The sequence below is a fragment of the Dipodomys spectabilis genome, unplaced genomic scaffold, assembly GCF_019054845.1.
Source record: "Dipodomys spectabilis isolate Male_0828 unplaced genomic scaffold, ASM1905484v1 ptg000480l, whole genome shotgun sequence".
In the NCBI taxonomy this organism is placed as follows: Eukaryota; Metazoa; Chordata; class Mammalia; order Rodentia; family Heteromyidae; genus Dipodomys; species Dipodomys spectabilis.
The window spans coordinates 2,597,295-2,620,166 of NW_024871157.1; the positions used below are offsets into that span (position 1 = coordinate 2,597,295).

At 47.9% G+C, this 22,872-nt stretch overlaps 1 protein-coding gene across 3 annotated transcripts in view; it reads right to left on the minus strand.

Moving 5' to 3' along the window:
• Positions 1-224: 224 nt before the first annotated feature.
• The window catches only part of Atxn2 (ataxin 2), a 64,835-nt gene continuing 42,187 nt past the window's right edge, over positions 225-22,872 (minus strand). Inside the window, exons 16-25 of one of the 3 annotated variants that reach the window (XM_042668905.1) lie at positions 22,785-22,848; positions 20,599-20,751; positions 20,060-20,120; positions 14,961-15,145; positions 14,359-14,491; positions 9,578-9,631; positions 4,314-4,459; positions 2,986-3,213; positions 1,082-1,250; positions 225-339 (exon numbers count right to left, since the gene is read on the minus strand). In XM_042668905.1, coding sequence (XP_042524839.1) covers positions 314-339; positions 1,082-1,250; positions 2,986-3,213; positions 4,314-4,459; positions 9,578-9,631; positions 14,359-14,491; positions 14,961-15,145; positions 20,060-20,120; positions 20,599-20,751; positions 22,785-22,848 — 1,219 coding nt within the window. In that variant the 3' untranslated portion in view covers positions 225-313. Of the gene's footprint in view, positions 340-1,081; positions 1,251-2,985; positions 3,214-4,313; positions 4,460-9,577; positions 9,632-14,358; positions 14,492-14,960; positions 15,146-20,053; positions 20,121-20,598; positions 20,752-22,784; positions 22,849-22,872 lie in introns of all 3 variants that reach the window. The other 2 variants (XM_042668907.1, XM_042668908.1) reach the window with 2 other exon arrangements.

Sequence of the window (22,872 nt, forward strand, 5' to 3'; positions counted from 1 at the left end):
TGTTTTGCTAGCTGATGTGTTCATGACTTTCAAGGACCGTTATAAAATAAATAACTTCCAGTTTCGGCAAGCAGAGCTGGGCACTTGGGGGCTTTGGAACAGCATGGGATTATGGAGCAGCCCACAAGTTCCTAAACTCGTCCACATACGTCCCACTGCAAGTGAACTGTTAGCATTCCTATTGGATGTTACAAGAAATCAACGTATATTGTTTAAAAACCGAAATAAGTGAAACTAGTTTTCCGTGCTTCCAGTCGGAAGAAGCAGTAGAAGGGAGGAGGGGATTTGGCTTTTCGGGTCCTCCAGGGCAGCCTTACAGCTGCTGGTGGTGGGCTTGCACTGTAAGAAAGAAAAGTGCACATTTAAACACCACTGGCGCCTTTGCACACCAGCCTAGTGTCTCTGCAGCCAACTGCCAACTATCCTGGAGCTAGCTGCGCAAGACCGAGGTTCAGCGCGCCCCCTCCCATCTGCACCGCGGTGGGGTGGGGTGGGGTGGCGTGGCGTGGGGTGGGGGAGAAACGAACCAGTCAGACATGAAACCACTGCAGATAAATCTCCCAGAAGACTTGCTGCTCATGGGGCAGGAGAGGGGGCCTTAACGCCCCCACCCCGAATGCTAGCCAAGCACCAGTGTTGCTGTGACTGCCACGCAGCCAGCCATACGAGACACCGCGGGCGTCCTCCTGTCGGGCGCGGGCTGGGGCCGACCCTGCACTCCACCAGTCCACACACAGCACGGGCGCACGTGCTCTCCGCCAAGCCATCTGCTCATAACCCCCTGCGTTGTCAGCCTGCCGGGACTCGGGGGACACACCGCCCTGTCCAGCCTGCCGTAACACGAAGGCCAACTGAGTCCTCGGCCTGCGCCAGCTACCGCTGGTGCCGCTCCAGCACACCCTGTACCATCAGAACACACACACTCGGCTCCTGGCCGGGGCCCTGCGCTGACCTGGGCGCGCGCTCGGACGGGTCTCGCTACTCTGGGGTGTGGGGCGTGAAGCGCCGGCCCTGCCTGCGATGGAGCTGTGCGAGCGGAATGCTGGGGTGCCCCGGCGGCCCCTGCACACACAGGCCTCACCTGAAGGGTGCGTCATATAGGGGAAATGCGCTGTTGTCGAGACTGGAATGGGCTGTAGTGCACTTTGAGCGAGGGCGGCCTGGGGGCCGCCAGGTGGCGGTGTCGTCATTAGCATCATTGGCGCATGGGCAGTTGGATGAGAAGGAACCATTCCTGACTGTACATGGGCCTGAAACAGAGAGCTCTTTTACGCATACAGGCAACATCTCCGGCTTCAACAACATGTCACTGTGTTCCTTTCGCTGGGCGGGGCGGGGGTGGGGTGGGGTGCAGGGGAGCCGGGGCCGGGCCGGGCTGGCAGGGAAGGGCGGGAGCTGGCCTCAGGGCCCTTGTTTGCTTGGGGCCAGGCCCTGTTTCCCCCTGGGTGGGTCCTGCGGGGTGGAGGAGGAGCGGGCACCAAAGGAGCCCAGGACGCAGCAGGCTGTCGGTCCTAGCTGCCCGCAGCCAGTCTGACCACGTCCTCTCCACCTGGGACAAGGACACGGACGCGACCAAGTGCAGGCCTGGTGTCTCCCTATACCAGGGCAAGAGGTCAGCCCACGCCGCCAGCAGGCCGGATGTGCTTTCCAAGAACACTGCCACGAGCAGGAAGGCAGAGGCCGGCCTGCGCGGCCGACAGGGCCGAGGCCTCTCCTCGGCGCCCTCCCTGCGGGGCAGGAGGAGGAAGCTGGGGAACACTCTGGGGGGATAGAAAGGGTCCTCATCATCTCAGGCTGGCAGGCGGCCTCAGCGAGCCCAGGCCGCGGGGTCCTGCCTGCCTCCCAGGCTGCGCCACGCTCCACACACAAGCCTCCAGTCCACACATCCGAATGGGCCCCGGCCATGTGCGCACCGCCCTGGGGTAAGCTGCTTGCTTGTTGGGACCCCAGCCTGCACGGAAGGCCCCACGCCGACCAGGCTGCGTGGCCTCCACGGGACGCAGCGCCAGGAAGCTGATGGCACCAAGCAAGCGGCTACGCCGAGCATGCCAGCTGGCTGGCCACGCGCCCCAGGAGAGGCCGGGCCTCCTCAGCATCCACCGCGGAACCTGGGATCTGCAGGTGCGCCACACCTCTAGGCCACGCCAGGCCAAAGCCTCCCTATGCACTCTTGCCAGGAGCTGGAGTTGGGTAACTCCAAGAGGCGAGCACGGGAGCAGCGGGGACCTCTGCCAACGCCAGTTCACCTCACAGCACCTGGGCCTCCAGGACAGCCCAGCGCCAGCACCTGATCCTCATGCTCAGTCCACCCTTGCCCCGCACAGCTGACCACACAGCAACCACACCTCTCCACTGCCAGCTGAGCCCTGGGCACTGCAGGGCTGCTCTGCAGGGAGACGGACATCTGTGAGCCTCCGGCCAACGCTGCACCGAGCTACCAAGCCACGCCTTCGCCCTACCGGACATGGTCAGAGGAGGGAGGGCACCGGGCACACAACTAGACACACTTCTCTGAAACTCTGTGATGGACTCGAGCTGACAAGCCTAGTGTAGCTACCTTATTGCTGAGACTCCCTCTGCAAAAGCCTACCCACTCTGCCTTGTGTGTGCGTGCGCATGCACGCTCGCGTGTGTGTGTGTGCACATACATACACAGTAGTGAAGCTTACACGGAGCAAAGCAGACACAGGAAGGAAGGAAGGACTGGGTGCATTCTGAGCTGGGGAATGTCACAGGACTGGCCAATCACAACTCCACTGAGCTGGGGAACGTCACAGGACTGGCCAATCACAACTCCACTGATCTCAGCACAAAGCCACGACACGATCACTGAGGGCCAGGCCACTGCGCCGAGCGGGGAGGGAGACGGGCGGGTGGCACCACACACAGGACTCCTGGCTGGGAGATCACTGGCTCCAGGCCGCGCATCTCATCACCACCAGCTCCCACTCGGTGTGCACAGGGCGGCGGCGCGCGCCGGTTTACCTGAGGTACGTGGGCCATGTGTGGTGGGTTGGTGTATGCCGGCTGGACGTGAGAAGGATGGATGGTGAACACCGTCTGTTGTGCTGTGGGGAAACTGTTCTGTGGCGACTGTGTGTTGGAGGCTGGCGTCATGGCGGGTGGGGTGGGCGCCAGCCCCGCGTGGTAAATAGCTGGTTGTTGCTGTGGGCTGGCCAGGTGGAGAGCCTGGGCGGCCTGGTGCTGATGATGCTGGATAGGAAGAGGGAAGAGCTGAGCTGAGGGAAGCGATGCACCGCCCACAGACACACTCCCTATTTCTTTCATTAGCACACACCACGGGGGGCGCGGGGGCGGGCGGGGAGGGGTGGGACGGGATGGGGGAATGGGGGTCCATGGCTCACACCTAGAAGCCCAACTGCCCAGCTGTCATCTCCTCCTCAAAGCCAACGTGGACAGAAACGTCTGCGAAACTATTTTCTGGACTTGTCCCGGGGCTTGAGCTCAGGGCCTAGGCGCTGTCCCGGAGCTTTTTTCTGCTCACCACTAGCACTCTACAACTTGAGCCATAGCACCAGCTGGGCGCTGGTGGCTCACATCTGTAATGCTAGCTACACAGGAGGCTGAGATCTGAAGACCAAGGTTCAAAGGCAGCCCAGGCAAGAAAGTTCATGAGACTTATCTAAAATAACTACTCAAAAAAAAAAGTCAGTGGAGCTGTGGTGCTAGCCTTGAGCAAACATGTGCTCAGGAACAATGCCCCGACCCTGAGCCCAAGCCCCAGGACTAGTTCCCAAATACGAAAAAGCTTAGCATATAAGCTTTAAGAATGAAACAAAGTCCCAAGCAAGTAAGAATTTGCTTTATATTAAACTAGGAGGGCTGGGAAGGTGGCTCAGTGGTAGAGCGCTTGCCTTGCATGCATGAGGCCCTGGGTTCAATTCCTCAGCACCACATAAGCAAAAAGAAAAAAGCCAGAAGTGGCGCTATGGCTCAAGTGGTAGAGCGCTAGCCTTGAGCTGAAGAGCTGAGGGACAGCGCCCAGACCCAGAGTTCAGGCCCCATGACCGGACCCCCCCCCCCCAAAAAAAAAACAAAAACAAAACCAAAAACAAACTAGGAGCTTTGCATTCGATTTCCAACATCAGTAAGTTCCATTTGGTCCAATCACGCTGGTCTGCCTCGGTCCCTAAGGCGCTGCTTCTGAGCTCTGCCCTCCTCCCAGGGGCGTGTAGAGAGGACGCAGGCTCAAGTGGGGGCGTGCGGGGTCCAAGCAAGGGGCGGGGTGTAGCTGCGCTGCTGGGTTCTGTCACCTCTGTGTGGAGAAGCCAAAAGGCCCGGACTCTGCTCACCTGAACAGGACTGGGTGCGGGGTGACTTCCGCCGTGCTGGCTCTGTTGCTGTCCCGTGGGGGTGGCTGAGGGCTGAGGGTGTGGAGGATGGGGGTGCAGGGTAGCGCTGGGGTGCGCGTACTGCTGAGCGAGGGAGCCTGTGGAAACTAGAGAGAGGAAAAGAGCATGCACAATGGCCGCACGGCGGCCGAACCCATCGCACAGAGCCTGCCTCCTCCCGAGCTGCCGGACAGCTGCGCCGCGCCGCCCGGCGCTGCCGCTCCTCCACAGCCACCTCCTCCATCCAGCTCGGAAAATGAGGACAGCAGTCTCTTCCTGACCATCAGACTAGCATGTGACTTGACTACTCTGAAATGTTAACTGCATCCTTCAAAGGCAACTTTGAAATGTGGGCAAAACCAACTCCAACTGTGCTGGCAACCACGAGGACACAATGCCTGCCAGTCACAAGGGACCACCCGGCTAACCCCACCGTGTTGCCGCCTGGAGCTGCAGTGACAGGCACACACGTGCGCACACGGCCACACTGGAGAGACGGGCTGTTTGCCGTAGGGTCCAATGAGCCCCTTCTAAGCCCATTGGGAGCATCCACACTCCAGCTTGTTCCCTGCAGCCCTGACGAGACTCCTCATAGGTTTCCTAGATTACAACATCTACGAAACTGCCTAAAGTATATGAAATCGGGACCCCTTCGAAATAGCTCAAACCCCTCAGAATTTTCCTAGAGTAAGTTCAAAGGAAGTATGATGGCCATTTAGTAGAAATGTGGTCACTAAGATAAAATTTCATGCATGTCAGTCTTGAGTCATAACTTGGTACAAAACAGGGATATGAGGAACGAAGTCATTTGTCCCTGGCTTCCCAAAACAGCAACTCGAAGAACTGAAAGGCTAGGAAGAGGCCGCACGGCTTGGGGACGAAGGAGCCCGCGGTGCACGGAGCGCAGAGCGGTTCAGGCAATGCCTGCTGCCAGACTTCTCAGAGATGGGCACCGTGACTGCTTTGAGCTGAGCCCACAGCAGAGCGAGGACAGGAGCCAGCACGCTTTGGGGTCAGGCGGGGTCAGCCTGCGGCCCATCCTAGATGGAGGGAAGCAGGATAGAGGACTCTAGCTCCGGCGGGGCCTTGTCCAGCCATGAATGTGCCTTTCTGGAGGGGGAGGAAGGGGAAAGGCAAGGCAGAGTGTGCACAGCCAGCACCAGTGTTCCTTGATTCCTAGTTCAGAGGGAGCAGAGTGCTCTAAACTCAAGGCGCCCGTGCGCACAGACACTTTACTGTAATCACCTCTGGGACCAGCAACTTTTGGAGAGGTGACAAATAGCCTTCATGGGAACCACAGTGCCAACCAGTGGGACTTCTTGGAAAAGGGATTTTTTTTCTCAGACCGTCCTTCACCAGTTTATGGGTTTTAAGACAAGCTGTCACTTGCACTGGTCTCAATATCTGACACAAGGCTGGGTTCAGTGATGCACGACTGCAGTCCCCATTGCTCAAAAGGCTCAAGCAGGATAACGGTTTGAGACCAGCCTGGACAACGCAAGATCTCATCTCAAAACAAAAGACATTGAGAACAACTAAAATTTGATTCTTGGTGGTTCTTGTAAAGATCTTTGTTGCTCAAGGATGGTGCTCTATCATTTGAGCCACAGCTCTGATACTTCTGAGATCGAGTCTCACAGACTTTCCTGCCAGGGCTGGCTCTGAGCCATGATCCTCAGATCTCAGCCTCCTGAGGAGCTAGGATTATCGGCGTGAGCCACCAGTGCCCAGCTAAACTTTTTCAAATTTCTTGTTGTCCCCGACCTTCTTTTGCTCAAGGCAAAACTCCACCACTTGAACCATAGTTCCATTTCCAGCTTTTTGGTAGTTTATTCGAGATAAAAGTCTCACAGACTTTCCTGCCTGGGCTGATCCTCAGATTTCAGTCTCCTAAGTAGCTAGTTTTACAGTCATAAGCCGCCAACACTGGGCTCAGATTCCATTTTTAATTACTTCTAAGCAAAGTATTAAGATTTTGCAAAAGGCTTCTAGTGGAGTGGTGGATTGTTAATTAATCAACTGGTTAAATGTTGTGCCAGTGCCAAGGCTTGTACCAAAGCCTGGTGTTCTTGCTTGGCGTTTTCGTTCATGGCTGGTACTGTACCACTTGAGCCACAACTTGGGACAGCATCACTGTTCATTGGCGACAGTACCTCTCAGTTTTCTTCACGAGCTAGCTTTGATTCGGAGATCTGAGCCTTCTGAGTAGCTAGCATCAGAGGCAGGAGCCACGGTGCCTGGCAGCTACAACATGGCTATTGCTAATTATCATAATTACATTTTTATCAACTGGGACAATGTGAAAATCTTGAAATTACAATTAAAGGTGAAAGCTTTTTTGAGAGTAGTGTTTTAGGACAGGGTCCCGCTCTGTGGCCAGCAGCATTGGGTTCTCAGTGCCAAGCATGTTAAGCCTATTCTGTCTGTCACTCACTGAGCTATACAACCCCAGCTCAGTCATGTCTCCATGATTGATTAGTTTCCTCTTTTTTGGAGATGAAGTCTCTGTGATGTGGTCCAGGCTGGCCTTGGAATCCTGGGAACAAGTCATCTTCCTCGATTCAGTTTTCCAAGTGAGTGGGGCATACTTTCACAGTGTATTTCTTTCTCCTTTTGTTGATCATGGGTCTTGAACTCGTGGCCTGGGCACTGTCCCTGAGCTCTTTTGCTCAAGGCAAGCGCTCTACCACTGTGAGCCACAGTGCCAAGTCCTCACCGGGCAGTTTAAAAAAATAACTTGGGTAGTGTAAATTTGCCAATATAAGATGAACATAAAATGGAGTACTAGAATCTAGAGCTGATTGCATGTATAGCACAAACACTGCAAGGAACCAAGCTGTGTTGATTCTACATGAACTCTATCACAACTCACAAACAAATCCATCGCATTACCTGAAAGAACTACTAGCAAAGAAAAAAAAAGCAAGGCGATGTGACATGGAATTAGTTTTTGTTTTTTTTCCCATTTAGTTCATAAGATGTAAATGTTAATTGAGAAAATTGTAATTTGACACTAACACAGTTCCTAGAAAGCCCATTTAAAAGTGACACAAAGGGAGAGGAGAGAAATTAATGGGGAAAAGCTGGGGTGTGGCTCAAGTAGCAGAACAACTTGGCCCATCAAGCAGGAGGCTGAGTTCAAACCCCAGAACTGCTAAAGAGAGGGAGAGAAAGAGGAAGGGTGGGGAGAGGGGGAGAGAGGGAGAGGAGAGAGGGAGAGAGGGCAAAGGGGGGAGGGAGGGAGGAAAGGAGAGAGAAGGAGGGGGGAGGGAGAGAGGGAGAGAAAGAGCGCGCGCACATAAGAATAAGTAAGCGCAGGAAGGGAGGGGGTGAACTAGCAGCAGGAGGAGCAGTCCTTGTGAGCTCAAATCCGGGATTCTCCCACCAGACCTGTTCATGCATCAGTTGAACTCATGTGGCCTTCATGCAGTCTGAATTCGACCAAGGTGGGTCAAATTCTCCTACCCCACATGACCCTTGGCATCAATATTTGAAATTCAAATTCATCATAACGAAAACCACATTCTGAAAATAGCTACCTATTCTCCTAAGTCATGATCCTAAGGGAAGCAAACCCAGGCAGTAGCACACCTGTTCTGACTAGATTGTCTCACGTTTACCCTGGAGACACAAGTCATGAGCTGTCACCAACAGCGCAAACATTAAACGTGAAACAAAACAATCTTTCAGCTCTCCCTCCCTCTTTGCTTTTTTTTAATCGGTCATGAGGCCTGAACTCTGAGCTTGGGCGCTGTCCCTCATCTCTTCAGCTCAAGGCTAGCGCTCTACCACTTGGGCCACAGTGCCATTTCAGCTTTTTCTTTTCTTTTTTTTGTTTCCAGGGCTGAGGACTGAACCCAGGCCAGGGCCTTGCGTGCGCCGGGTGGGCAGCCTTCCGCTAGGCTAAACTCCCAACCCCTCAGCTTTTTCTGCTTATGTGGTGCTGAGGAATTGAACCCAGGGCCTCATGTATGCAAGGCAAGCACTTTACCACTGAGCCACCTTCCCAGCCCCAGAATTTTTCAACTAAACCCTATGTTGGATTCAAAAAAGGGGAAGAAGGGGAAGTGAATCAAACTGGCAAATTCTAGTAAGGGAGTAAGGGGCAACCTGACCAAAACCACAACAATCCATCAAAGATGGCTCAAAAGTGGAAAATAAGCTCCACTTAATTACAGCTGCCCAACAGAGTTCCATTTACAGACCTTTTGTCAACTTACCCGGGAAATGACTAAGTACTAAGACAGTAAGATAGTGAGAATAAGTCCATCAGAGCTCAAATTGCTATGTAATAAAGTTAACCACTGACACTATCTTTTACACACTGTAATCACAGACACAGTTTCCTTTTAATAGTATACATATACAGCAAGACTCCTTTTTAAAGAGAATCTATTAAAGGATTAAATTCATGAACACTTCTTAGCACCAAATAAGTAAATAAATACTAATTTTATAAGTTTATTTTTGGATACCAAGTCATGGCACAATTAACAAAAATTTAAGATCAAAATGTTTTTACACAGTTGAATCTGGCATGCAGTAGTCAGATACCAAGTGACTCGAAAAATCCTAGTAACAAGAATTCCAGAGTGACCCAGGGAACAACATGGTGCCCAGTGGGCCTGCTAGCCCCCTGCCGACATGCAGCAGCTTGCCCCGCATCAGGTGGGAAAACATGTCTGAAGGACCATCCCAGAGGGAGAGGCCGCATGCAGCCACAGGCAGCCTCCACTGGCTCGGCACTTCCTGAACGTGTCTGGTCCAGGGTTTAAAACGGCAGCCACACACAGGCGGTCCTCCCCAGCTATCTAGCTCGGCAACCCTGGTCAATGAAGCATGCTGGGAGGAGTGAATTTTTTTTCTGTCAGGATACTCAAACCACTACTGCCTTAATTTGAAACTCTAGCTTGGTATAAAATAGCTGTTCAGAAAGGTTTTCCTGACCAAGAAAAGCATCAGGCATTTCTCAAACAGTTTTGTGTTAGCTTGGTATGCAAAAATTAATGTCCGAAACAATATAATTTTTTTATTAACTCCAGCTTTCTTAAGCTGGGTTATATTTCCTTTTTCAAAAGTCTGAATGATTTACAAATATACATATTTTTAATGATTTTGGTCTGGCACAAGGAAAATACTGTCCAATAGGTCTGCTCCCTTTAACATGTATTCTTTAAAAAGTGTTTTACTGTGCAATTAAAATTAGTATAAAAAACCCAACTCACTGGCAAAGTAGAAAGAAGGGCTTGTCTCCTTGTTGTACGGTAATTTGGGACATGCTAAATTTGGAAATAGAAAGGTAAATTAGCCTTTTGAGGTGTGCATTCTCCTAATTTTCTGGAAAGGTTGACATATTTAGTAATATTTTTGTATTCATGCATAATTCATTTTGACTTTACAAGAGAAGCTGGGCATTTTAAACAAAATTTGCAGACAGACTGACCAGGAAGACATTTTTTTTCCCTCTGTACTGAGCTAGCAAGTTCCACATGCTGATAGCTTAAACAAAAGCAATGAAATAATTGTCTGATTAAAAAGATCAACATTTCATTGAACAATGTTTACATAATTGTACCCAAATCAAATAGCATTTTAGTGTTCAAGATGCACAAATAATAGAAATGTTATTACAGGAATCTGGTAGTAGATCCAAAAGCTTAGGATTAATAAAAGCATGAGTTTGTTACCATTTCTTAATAAACTGTGTCTACACATGGAGGTTGGGTGTGTGTATGGTTTTAGGGGATCATCAGCAAGCTACTAAAAAGCAGATCAAAGAAGAGCCCAGCTCTGACTCTTTTGGTGTCTCTGTCCTCAGTACAGAGTAGCAAGAGCATCACCATAAACCAGGACTGGGGTGGGAGACAAAAATGACATAACTTCTTAGGCAGAGAGTGGCAATGATGAATGACAGCCTCCAGTCAGGGATGAGGTTCGTAGCTGAAGTCCATCCCAAGATAGCCAGAACACTACAAAGTCATACACATCCCAGATGGAAATGATCTAGCTTTGAATCTACACAGGAACAAGCAGAGAGGGCTGGGGCAATCTTTGAGAAAATGAGGGAAGAGGGTGACATATATACTCATTACCTGACTTATGTAACTCTAACACCTCTGTTCATCACCTTTACCATAATCTAAAAAAATTACCTGGGCGCTTGTGGCTCACGCCTGTAACCCTAGCTATTCAGGAACTGAGATTTAAGGATCACAGTTTAAAGCCAGCCTGGCAGGAAAAAGTCTCTGAGACTCCCATCTCCAATGAACCGCCAGAAAAATGGAAGTGGTGCTGTGGCTCAAGTAGTAGAGCACTAGCCTTGAGCTGAAGAGCTCAGGGACAGTGCCCAGGCCCAGAGTTCAAGCCCTTCGACAAAATAAATACATTTTAAAAAAGAAACAAGCAGAATTCAGAGGAGACTTTAACAGAATGGAAAGCTGCAAATGAGCGCAGTTACATGGAAGCCAGCACAAAGAACCACGGCTCCCGCCTGTCAACACCAGCTTAGGAGGCTGAGATCCGAGGACTGTGGTTCAAAGCCAGCCTGGGCAGGAAAGGCTGTGAGACTCTTATCTCCAATAAACTACTCAGAAAAGGGGGGGGGGGGGGGGGGAAGGCTGGGAAGGGATGTGAAGGGTAAACAAAGGAGGAGGCTGCAATGCTTGGTAAGAAATGTACGTATTATCCTGCCCATGTAATTGTAACCCCTCTGTACAGTATGTTCACAAATAAAATAAAATAAATTAAAAAGGCCAGAAATGGTGCTGTGGCTCAAGTGCTAACCTTGAGCATAAAGAGGCTTAGGGACAGAGCCCAGGCTCTGAGTTCAAGCCACAGAAACACCAAAAAATAAAAAGAAAAAAAGAAAAAAAGAACCCACAGCACCTTCACACGTTCCTAGCCTGGTTACAACAAGCAGGAGAGATGTGACAACACAAGACAAACCACCCAGTCACTAATTTTCAGTTACACTGTTCTTTATTTCTTCTGAACTTTTTTACTTTCTTCTTTGGGGTGGTACTGAAGTTTTAACTCAGGGGCTCATGCTTGCTAGGCAAGTGCTCCACAGGTCCAGCTGATACTTCCAGCCCTTTTGATTTTCTAAGACAAGGTATACTGTATAAGTCTAAGCTGGTCTCAAACGGATCCTCCTCTCTCAGTCTCCCAAGTACTGGGATTACAGACATGTACCACCATGCCAAAACAACAAAATGAGATTCCCAAAACAAAATTAGTTGGCTTATTATTAGTAGTATTATTATTGGTTGGTCATGGGGCTTGAACTCAGGGCGTGGGCGCTATCCCTAAGCTTTTTCTCCTCAGGGCTGGCACAGCTTTGGCCCACATCTCCACTTCTAGTTTTTTGGTAGGACTTTTCTGCCAAGGCTGCTTTTGAACCATGACCCTTACACATCAGCCTCTTGGGTAGCTAGGATTACAGGCGTGAATCACCAGTGCTGGGCAAGTTGGTTAATTATTAATAATAAGCTTTAATTGATTATGCGGGAAGATCAGATTTGGTTTTGGTCCTGGGGCTTGAACTCAGGACCATGAGCCTCTCTGTGCTCAAGGTTAGCGCTCTATCACTTAAGCCACAGCCCTACTTCCAGTTTTCTGGTGGTTTATTGGAGATGAGAGTCTCACGGACTTTACTGCCCAGGCTAGCTTTGAATCACAACCCTCAGATCTCAGACTCCTGAGTAGCTAGGATTACCAGTGCCCAGCTTACTTAAATTTTTAGCACAGAACATGCTGTTACTTTAGTGCCTTAAACAGCTGAGTTGACCTACTTCAAAGTTCCCTGGCCATAAAACTAAGATGGACAATATGAATTATACCCACAATCCTCCCTCCTGATCAATGCCTTCTGGATGGCTACAATCCCAGCTCCAGCACCAACAGTGGGTACAATGTTTTTGTTCTTGTTTTGTTTTGTTGTGTTTTTTTTTTTTTGGGGGGGGGGGGGGGGGGACCAGTCCTGGAGCTTGAACTCAAGGCCTGGGCATTGTTCCTGAACTTTTGGCACAAGGCTAGCTAGCATCTACCACTTGAGCCACAGCTCCACTTGCAGATCTTTGGTGATTAATTAGAGATAAGTCTGGACTTTCTTACCCAGATTGGCTTTGAATGACAATCCTCAAATCTCAGCCCACTGGGTAGCTAGGATCACAAGAATGAGCTGCTGTGCTGGGAATGTGGCTCAGTGGTAGAGCGCTTGCCTAGCATGCATGAAGCCCTGGGTTTGATTCCTCATTACCACATACAAAGAAAAACAGGGAAGTGGTACTGTGGCTCAAGTGGGAGAGTGCTAGTCTTGAGGAAAAAGATGCTCAGGGACAGTGCCCAGGCCCTGAGTTCAAGTCCCAGGACTGCCAAAAAACATTTTTTAATTAAAAGGGGAAAAAAAAAAAAAAAGAAAAGAAAAAGAATGAGCCTCTGGTTCCTGGCACAGTATTGTTTAACATTATACAAGATACTCATTTAACTGTACAATTGTTTGTGTTGAGTATATATTTAATGTGTGAGTCATGAAAGAGGCTGAGTGGTACAGTGCTTGCCTAGCATGCATGAGGCACTGAGTTCAATCCCCAGCATCACCAAAAATAAAGATGTATGTAATATTAACCAATTCCATCCACTTACAATAAAGCATGCTATAGAAACAATATCATTATAACAAATACTGGTTTACAAAGAAAAAAAAGTGCAAATTTAGAGCCAGTGGCTCACGCCGATAATCCTAGCTACTCAAGAGACTGATATCTAAGCATGGCAGTTCAAAGCCAAGCCAGGCAGGAAAGTCTACGAGTCTCTTATCTCCAATCAACCGCCAGAAAACCAGAAGTAGAGCTATGGTTCAAAGTCATAGAGTGCTAGTCTTGAGTTGACAAGCTCAGGGACAGAGCCCAGGTCCAGAGTTCATGCCCCATGACTGACAAAAATAAAATAAAAAATTTTAAAAAGTGTAATGGAATGCTAGTACCCCAGAAAGTTGTGAAGGAGTAGTTTTCCTGCTCAAAGAACGTCTCTGGCATCTTCCTATCGTAAACATGTCCTGATGCCTTAGGCACGCTAAACCAGACGAGTTAACCAGGGAGGAAGAAGGGATCCACTCCTACATGCCGTGCTCTCTCTATTCCGCATCATACTGTAGTTGGTGCAGTAGAGACGTGTTAGCATGGAGCAATTTTCCTGTCTGGGCTGGCTTTGAAATATAGTTCTCAGCTTCCTGAGTAGCTAGGATTACACACGAGTCACTAGTGCTCGGCTGATTGGCTGGGGTTTTTTTTCACTCTTTTTTTTTTGTTGGTCATGGGGCTTGAACTCTGGGCCTGGGCGCTGTCCCTCAGCTCTTCAGCTCAAGGCTAGTGCTCTACCACTTGAACAACAGCGCCACTTCCAATTTTCTAGTGGTTAATTGGAGATAAGGAGTCTCGCAGACTTTGCTGCTCAGGCTGGCTTTGAACCGTGATCTTCAGATCTCAACCTCCTGAGTAGCTAGGTTTAGAGGCATGAGCTACCATGTCCGACTTTGATTAGCAGGTTTTTGAGGCAAGGTCTCTATGTGGCAAACTGGCCTCCAGCTCCTGGATTTAAGAGATCCTTTGGCCCCAGCTTCCTGAGGAGCTAGGATTATATCAAAAGCTTAAGCCACCACACCTAATTTGGGTTATTTATTTATTATGTTAGTCATAGGGTTTGAACTCTGGATCTAGGAGCTACCCCTCAGCTCTTCAGCTCAGGACCAGTGCTCTACCACTTGAGCCACAGCGTCATTTCCAGTTTTCGGAGTGGTTTATTGGAGATAAAAGTATCACGAACTTTCTTGCCCAAGCTGGCTTTGAACCGTGATCCTCAGATCTCAGCCTCCTGCGTAGCTAGGATGACAGGCGTAAGCCACTGATGCCTGGCTTGACTTGGGTTATTTTTAAACAGGGCACATTTACAGAGTTTGAAACCAGTTAAGCAAAATCGCACACAGTGAGAAAGACAAAGTTCTTCCTACCATACATAGCATGCGTCTGCTCATGAGCCCCGTACTGAGTTGCTGAAGACGACACTAAACCAGGCTGCGCGTGTGCTGGCGGTGCCATCATCCTAGCGTTACCCTGTAGTACAGGACTGTAGACATGAGGGTGCTAGGGTCAAACAGAAAATAAAGGAAACCATTAACAGACCAAGAAGAGCCACGCAGACTTTACATTCTCATCTCTACACTTTCTAGAAACAACTAAACACAAGAAAGCCTTTCTAGCCGGGCGCCGGTGGCTCATGCCTGTCATCCTAGCTACTCAGGAGGCTGAGATCTGAGGATCACGGTTCAAAGACAGCCCGGGCAGGAAAATCCATGAAACTCTTATATCCAATAAACCACTAGAAAACCAGAAGTGGCGCTGTGGCTCAAGTGGTAGAGCACTCACCTTGAGCTAAAGAGCTGAGGGACAGAGCTCAGGCCCAGACTGACAAAAAAAAAAAAAAAAAGCGTTTCTCTAAAATTCTGACACTTTCTCCTATTAAAAAGGCCCAAGTCCTTAGCTCTCTACCTCACTGTAGTATAAAGCATAGAACTATAAATGAACATGCCTTGACCACATGAAGGTACCTTACCTGAGACTGGTAGTGTGGCACGTGCTGAACGAGGGGCTGATTTGGAAACTGCTGTGGGCTGTAGGCCACGTACTGAGTGGAGTAGGCCGGGGGGGTGGCCACGATGGGCGGGCCTGCCGCCGAGGCCGGGTGCATCATGGTGCTCTGATGATGCTGGTCCTGTCGTTGTTGGGGCATGTTTGGTACTGCAGGGAGGAGGAGAAGGAAAAGAATTCATGGCACATGAAACAGGTAACCAAAACACGCACTCCCACAGTTTACAAGGCTCTACGGGACCTGACTCCTCACAAGGCTTCCCGTGAGCCTCCCGTCCCTCCGCCACTCCTACCGTTCTGGTGATTGTCCTCCCTCGCCTGCTATTCATCAGCCTCAAATACCAGTCTCGTCCCAGATGACACTTTCAAGTGTCAGCTCAGGGATCCTCATGGGATGACCCTTGGGCATGGAGGGTCATAACCCATGACACACCCCCGCACTGTTCAATGACTTCTTCCACCTGCTTCTCAGTTTATTTCTACCAGAAGACACAGGGGTGGGGGGAATAGCTAAACTGTTTGCCACTTGCTAGGGGAAGGGGATGTGGCTCCAAAAAATGAAAAAAATAAAAAAAGCATGACGGAAGAGCCTCGTAAGCATCGACACCCACCACTGCCTCGGCAGATCTTTCCTTTGTGTTGAATGCAGAATCTCACAGCACAGGGGCTGGGAAGGTGGCTCAGTGGTAGAGCGCTTGCCTTGCATGCCTGAGGCCCTGGGATCGATTCCTCAGCACCACATAAGAAAAAAGCCGAAGTGGCACTGTGGCTCAAGTGGTAGAGCGCTAGCCTTGAGCTAAAGAGCTGAGGGACAGCGCCCAGGCCCAGAGTTCAGGCCCCATGACCGGACCAAAAAAAAACAGAATCTCACAGCACACTGTGCAACAAAAGCCAATTTCCAGGCACAATCCCTCACCTCCGCCTGCTCTGGAAACTTGACTATCCTGCATCATTCCACATGGACTGCCTTGCCCTAAAAAAGCCCTGGCTCAACTCAGAACTGGCCTCTCCTCAGCCATCTCCTAAGATTGTTGTGTGTCTTTTCCCTCTGCTCAGCACCTGAGGCATCACTGATAGGCTTACTTGCGTGTGGGAGCGTGCGCATGCGCGCGTGCATGTGGCGTGAGCCCTGGGATGTAATGGGTACGAGCAAAGGCTGCTGCTATGCACTGACAATCCATGTATTCACCTCAGAAAAAAGAATACAAGTCCCAAATACCAATGCTGCTGTGGCTAAGGAAAGCTACTGTGTATAAATTACAGCGTTGACTTTCCCGTGTGACAGCCTGTAGGCTATGTAGATGCAGCAGAGAAGACGAGAGAGTATTTGTATTGTAAGACAATTTCAGAACCCATTGCTGAAAACATTAAAAATATTTTCATCCAACACCTCAAAGATTTAGAATTTAGTCAAGTATTAGTACAAGGACATAAAATCAACCCATGACAAAAGCCTTTATATATAGCTCTTCATAAGTAACTACTTAGAAGAGAAAAATCAGTTTACATTAACAACAAAAAAGATTAAACCGGGCTGGGAAGGTGGCTTAGTGTTAGAGTGCTTGCCTTGCATGCATGAGGCCCTGGGTTCGATTCCTCAGCATCACATAAGCAGAAAAAAAAAAGCCGGAAGTGGTGCTGTGGCTCAAGTGATAGAGTGCTAGTCTTGAGCTGAAGAGCTGAGGGACAGTGCCCAGGCCCAGAGTTCAGGCCCCACGACCGGACCCCCCCAAAAAAAAGATTAAACCTTAGGCACACACTGAAAGACATACAAAACTTTAAACTGCTCCTGCAGATTGACTATCCCTTCTTGGATTTTCAATGTGAAGATACAAATTTCCTTCTAAGATAATTTAGATGATCTCCAATTAACCACCAGAAAACCAAAGGTGGTACTGTGGTTCAACGTGGTAGAGCACTAGGTCAGAGACAGCACCAGGCCCTGAGTTCAAGCCTCACAACAAGAAAAAAAAAATAATAATAAATGCATGCTGGGTGTAAGTGGCTCATGCTTGTAATCCTAGCTACCCAGGAGGCTGAGATCTGAGGACTGCAGCTCAAAGCCAGCCCAGGCAAGAAAGTCCATGAGACTCTCAATCTCCAATTAATCACCAAAAAGCCAGAAGTGTAGCTGTGGCTCAAGTGGTACAGTGCTAGCCTTAAAAGCAAAAGAAGCTCAGAGATATTGCCCAAGTCTTGAGTTTAAGCCTCATGACCAAAATAAATACCTAAAAGGGTTGGCAGAGTGATTAAGGGGTAGGACACCTCTTTAGCAAGTATGAGGCCCTGAGTTCAAATCCCAGTAGCACCAGAGGGGAAAAAAATTCAACCAGGTTAACTCACCTACTGATCAAGCATTCAAAGATGGTATTTTGGAAGCAACAAGGTTAACAGTTCCCCACTCTGAAAATGACACTTTAGAAATTTAGTAGTAAAGTAGAAGCTAAGAAAAAATAACAGTACATAGAAAAAAAAGATACTTCTGTATCGTAACAATCTGACAAAGTAGAAAGAACGTTATGGTACGGGAACTTGCTGCCAGAAGCGATGAGTGTGGGCTCCAGGCTCCGGCAGCCCTAGTGTCCTGCCTGCCATGAGGCCCGAGCAGAGACAGACCGCCATGCTGACAATGGAGCCCTGCTCCTGGGACTGGGGCACAGCCAGCCAGCAACAGGGTAATTTGCTCTGCAACAAAATAATAGTTACTATTTTTAACTTTTTTTTTCTTTTGTTCCTGGCCACTAAGGGTTTATTTTGTTGTTGGTTTGTTTTTTTGCTAGTCCTGGGGCTTGAACTTTGGGGCCTGGGCACTGTCCCTGAGCTTCTTTTGCTCAAGGCGAGCACTCTACCGCTGAGCCACGGTGCCACTTCCAGCATTTCCTGTGTATGTGGCACCGAGGAACCAAACCCAGGGCTAGGCAAGCACTGTATCACTAAGCCACATTTCCAGCCCAATAGTTACTATTTTTAAGGTGAGAAAATACAAGAAGTAGGCAAAAGGTCATAGTTAAAATCCTACAATGTTAAACCAAATGTGCATTATCAATATGACGTACTGGATTTCGTCTTTACTGATGATTTTAGTTTTGTCCACTGAAAAGCTCTAGAAGAAGTAACTCTGAAGAAATATGAAATATACCCAACGATCAGAGAATAATGGCTAAATACTATTTCTCAGCAAAAGAAACCAGTTTCTGGAAGAAATACCTGATCCAGACCTAGCTTAGAAATAGGTTTGGTAGAGCCATCTACTGTATTGAACAGGAAGGACATTTGAAGGGGTCCACATTATTAAGGAAGAGACAGTGTGAACAACGAAGAAGACAAATAGGTCCAATAAATACATTACACAACATACATATGTAAGTCATATACATGCAGATATGTATACACATAAGTACACGCAAAAGAATGAATTTGTACATATACATATAAACACACATCCATGATAGAAGTAGTAACAGGTTACTGATGTCCGTAAGAACCAGAAAGAATTATTTTGTCCTGTGTTTGCTGTACAAACGAGGTCAGGATGACCAAAGAGCCCTTTCTAGTTGCAGAATTGTTTACAGAATGATGCCTGTTAATAAAGGCAAACAAAATGCCAGAATTTCTTTTGTTCTTTTTTTTGGTCAGTTGTGAGGCTTGAACTCTGGGCCTGGGTGCTGTCCCTCAGCTAGTCAGCTCAAGACGAGCGCTCTACCACTTGAGCCACAGCGCTCTACCACTTGAGCCACTTCTGGTTTTCTGGTGGTTTATTAGCTCATCAGCTAATTATTATTCAATAGCTAATTACAGTTAATTGAGGTCAAATCTCAACCAATAAGCCCAGTCTAATGGCAGAGACCTGTCAGCCAGCTCTGGAGACGCAGAGGAAGGAGTATCAAAACAGGCAAAAGCATGAGACCCTATCAGAATTATAACTAAACGCAAAAATGGCTAGGGAATTTAGCACAAGTGGTAGAGTGCCTGTCCAACAAGCACAAAATCCTAGTCTAAAACCCAGAACCACAAAAAAAGTTCATCAAAAAACTTACATATGAAAAAAAAAAGACAAAAATCTGGTCAATCACAGAATGGAAATAATAGATAACAGTAAATACCTACTCACTTCTCTATTAGCACAGTTACTATACCCAGCTGAGATTCTTGTGGGTATAGTTTAGCAGGAACGCTCTGTAACATGGCTGTACTAGCTTAAAAGGCTATATTGATTTCTGCCTACAGAAATAGAAAATTTTCCTACAGTCAAGATATATGACATGCTTGTTCTTATGGCAATCATTCTTTGTATTTTATATTTTTTATTTGTCGGTCATGGGGCTTAAACTCTGGGTCTGGGCACGGTCCCTGAGCTTTTGTGCTCAAGGCTAGTGCTCTATGACTTTGAGCCACAGCTCTACTTCTGGTGTTGGGGTGGCTAACTGGAGATGAGTCTCACAGACTTTCCTGCCCCAGATGGCTTTGAACTTCGATCCTCAGATCTCAGCCTCCAGAGTAGCTATGATTACAGGCGTGAGTCATCAGCACCTAGCTCATCTTTTGTTTTTTTAACACAGATCCTTCTATGTCAGTAAAACTATAACACCAGGTAGAAATGAAGAACAAGTTAATAGTGTATTACAATGGCACTATGAAACCCTTTCCCGGGCTGGGAAGGTGGCTCAGTGGTAGAGCGCTTGCCTTGCATGCCTGAGGCCCTGGGTTCAATTCCTCAGCACCACATAAGCAAAAAGAAAAAAGCCGGAAGTGGCGCTGTGGCTCAAGTGGTAGAGCGCTAGCCTTGAGCTTAAGAGCTGAGGGACAGCGCCCAGGCCCAGAGTTCAGGCCCCACAACCAGACCCACCCCCCGCCATTAAAAAAAAAAAAACCCTTTCCCTGCTCTCATAGTAAGATGATCATTGTTCTTTTCGAAGAAGAAAGTGAACAGTCCAGAAAAACTGATCGAAACACCTTAATGTTGGCCCAGGGAAAGCCCCAAGCACAGCCACTGTACACAGCATCTTCACTCATGCAGCATGCAAGAATACAGGCAAACACAGGCAGGAATACTCTCACCTTTACCTGCTCTATAGGTCTTGGCTTGATTCACTGGCATGGGCGTCATGGGTATTGGGTATAAAGGCTTGAGGGAATGAAAAAAAAAAATAACATTAAGATCTTCTGATAAGAAAGTATTCTTTCCCTCTCAGCTTTATCTTGCCAGAGCTAGCTCTAAGATACTCTGCGAATCATTCAAAGGATGGCAGATACAGCTCAGTGGTACAGTGCTTGCCTATCACACAAAAGGTCCTGGGTTCAACTCTTAGCTCCACACCACACAGAAACAACCAATTATAAAGCTCTATCTTTGACAAATCATTGACCATCAATACCATATCCACAGCTAAGAGGAAAAACTCCAAACACTAAATCTTAAACATTTTTTTTCACCAGTAAATATTGCCAGATTCAGGTACATATTCTAACAATATAAACAAACCATTATCTTTAGAAAATGTTTTTACATGCCATCTTAACTCAAGTTACTTCAAATCTAAACAATACTCGTGCCAAATACAAACAAGGGGGAGGCAAAGTGAACACAAACTCCATCGACTTACTTGCACACCGGGACTCACAGGGACTGGATACATCATGTTTGGTGCAAAACAAACAGGCTGCGTATAGACTGGTGTGGGCTGCTGAGGACCCACCATCGAGGGGCTCGGTTGTGCTTGAGGCCGAGGTGAAGTTGGGGTGGTGGAAGGCTTTGGCTACAGAAACAAAATTTAAAAATTGTAACTATTAGCTGGGCGCTGGTGGCTCACGCCTGTAATCCTAGCTACTCAGGAGGCTGAGATCTGAGGATCGCGGTTCAAAGCCAGCCCAGGCAGGAGAGACCGTGAGACTCCTATCTCCAATAAACCACCAGAAAACCGGAAGTGGCGCTGTAGCTCAAGTGGTAGAGCGCTCGCCTTGAGCTGAAGAGCTGAGGGGCAGCGCCTAGGCCCAGAGTTCAAGCCCCATGAACAACCAAAAAAAAAAAAAAATTTTTTTTAACTATTAATGCTAAGTTTTTACTTGCTTTCAACTAATACAAAACCCAGAGCCTAGCACATATGAGCTTAGGTTTGATCCCTACTACTTCAAAGCAAAACCTAGACTGGGATGAAGTGGCAACATATAAATAACCCAGGGTTCAATTCCCACTACTGCTCTCAACAAAACAAACTCTCAGAAAATAAATGTGTTTTGTTGGGTTTTTTTGGGTTCGGTTGTGGGGCCTGAAATCTGAGCCTGGGCGCTGTCCCTCAGCTCTTCAGCTTAAGGCTAGCGCTCTACCGCTTGAGCCACAGCACCACTTCCGTTTTTTTTCTTTTTTGCTTATGTGGTGCTGAGGAATCGAACCCAGGGCCTCATGCATGCAAGGCAAGCGCTCTACCACTGAGCCACCTTCCCAGCCCAGAAAATAAATGTTTTAATGAAAAGTAAAAAGTGCTCAGGTAGATAGCTATACATAGTGCAAAATAAATTTTTGGTAGCTGTACTGAGACTTGGTCAGGGTCTGGGTGCTGTCCTTAGCTTTTTCACTCAAGGCTAGTGAGCTAACATCTGAATCCAGTTTACTTCCAGCTTTTTGCTGGGTAACTGCAGATAAAAGTCTCACTTATTTGTTTACCTGATTTCGCTTTATACTGTGATCCTCAGATCGCTTACACGTGTAAGCCACCAGCCCCTGGTTTATATGGCAAGAGTTTGGAAATTAAAAATATTATCAGGCTTGGGGCTGGGAAGGTGGCTCAGTGGTAGAGTGCTTGCCTTGCATGCATGAGGCCCTGGGTTCGATTCCTCAGCACCACATAAGCTAAAAGAAAAAAGCCAGAAGTGGCACTGTGGCTCAAGTGGTAGAGCGTTAGCCTTGAGCTGAAGAGCTGAAGGAAGCGCTCAGGCCCAGAGTTCAGGCCCCACGACAGGACCCAAAAAAAAAAAAAAAAAATATATATATATATATATGTATATATATATGTATATGTATGTATTATCAGGCTTAAGTGGTAGAACACCTATCTAGCAAGGGTAAGATCCTAAAGTCCTAGTACCATCAAAATAAATTGTAGCTATAAATAGTGCCTGACAGTCAATTTTTAAGAAACCAAGCAAAATATTCTAAAATGTTTATCTTTTTTTTAATTTAGTAGAATAACAATAGCATGTCTGTAAGCTCAATGGCCTAGTCAATCAGCTTCAAATTCTGAATGAGAAATTAGGTTTGTTTTTTTTTTTGGGTCCGGTCATGGGGCCTGAACTCTGGGCCTGGGCACTGTCCCTCAGCCCTTCAGCTCAAGGCTAGCGCTCTACCACTTGAGCCACAGTGCCACTTCCGGCTTTTTTCTTTTTGCTTATGTGGTGCTGAGGAATCGAACCCAGGGCCTCGAGCATGCAAGGCAAGCGCTCTACCACTGAGCCACCTTCCCAGCCCCTAGGTTCAGATTTTTGTCTCTAACAGTATCATCCTGAGAATATAAGAACCTTTTTTCTTTTTTTGATTGGTTGTGGGGCTTGAATCTGGGCCTGAGTGCTGTCCCTCAGCTCTTCATTTCAAGGCTAGTGCTCTACCATTTAAGCCACAGTGGCACTTCCAGTTTTCTGGTGGTTTTTATTGGAGATAAGAGTTTCACAGACTTTCTTGCTCAGGCTGGCTTTGAACCATGATCCTCAGATCTCAGCCTCCTGAGTAGCTAGGATTTCAGGTGGAATTAATTCTTTTCAGAGATTAGAATAACCTCAAAACAGGTAACAAACTTACCTGAGAGAAGGATCGAGGGTTGAACTCCTTTGCATTGGGATTCAATGTAGATTTCCTAACTTGCCTAAATCAGGAAAAAAAAAGGAAA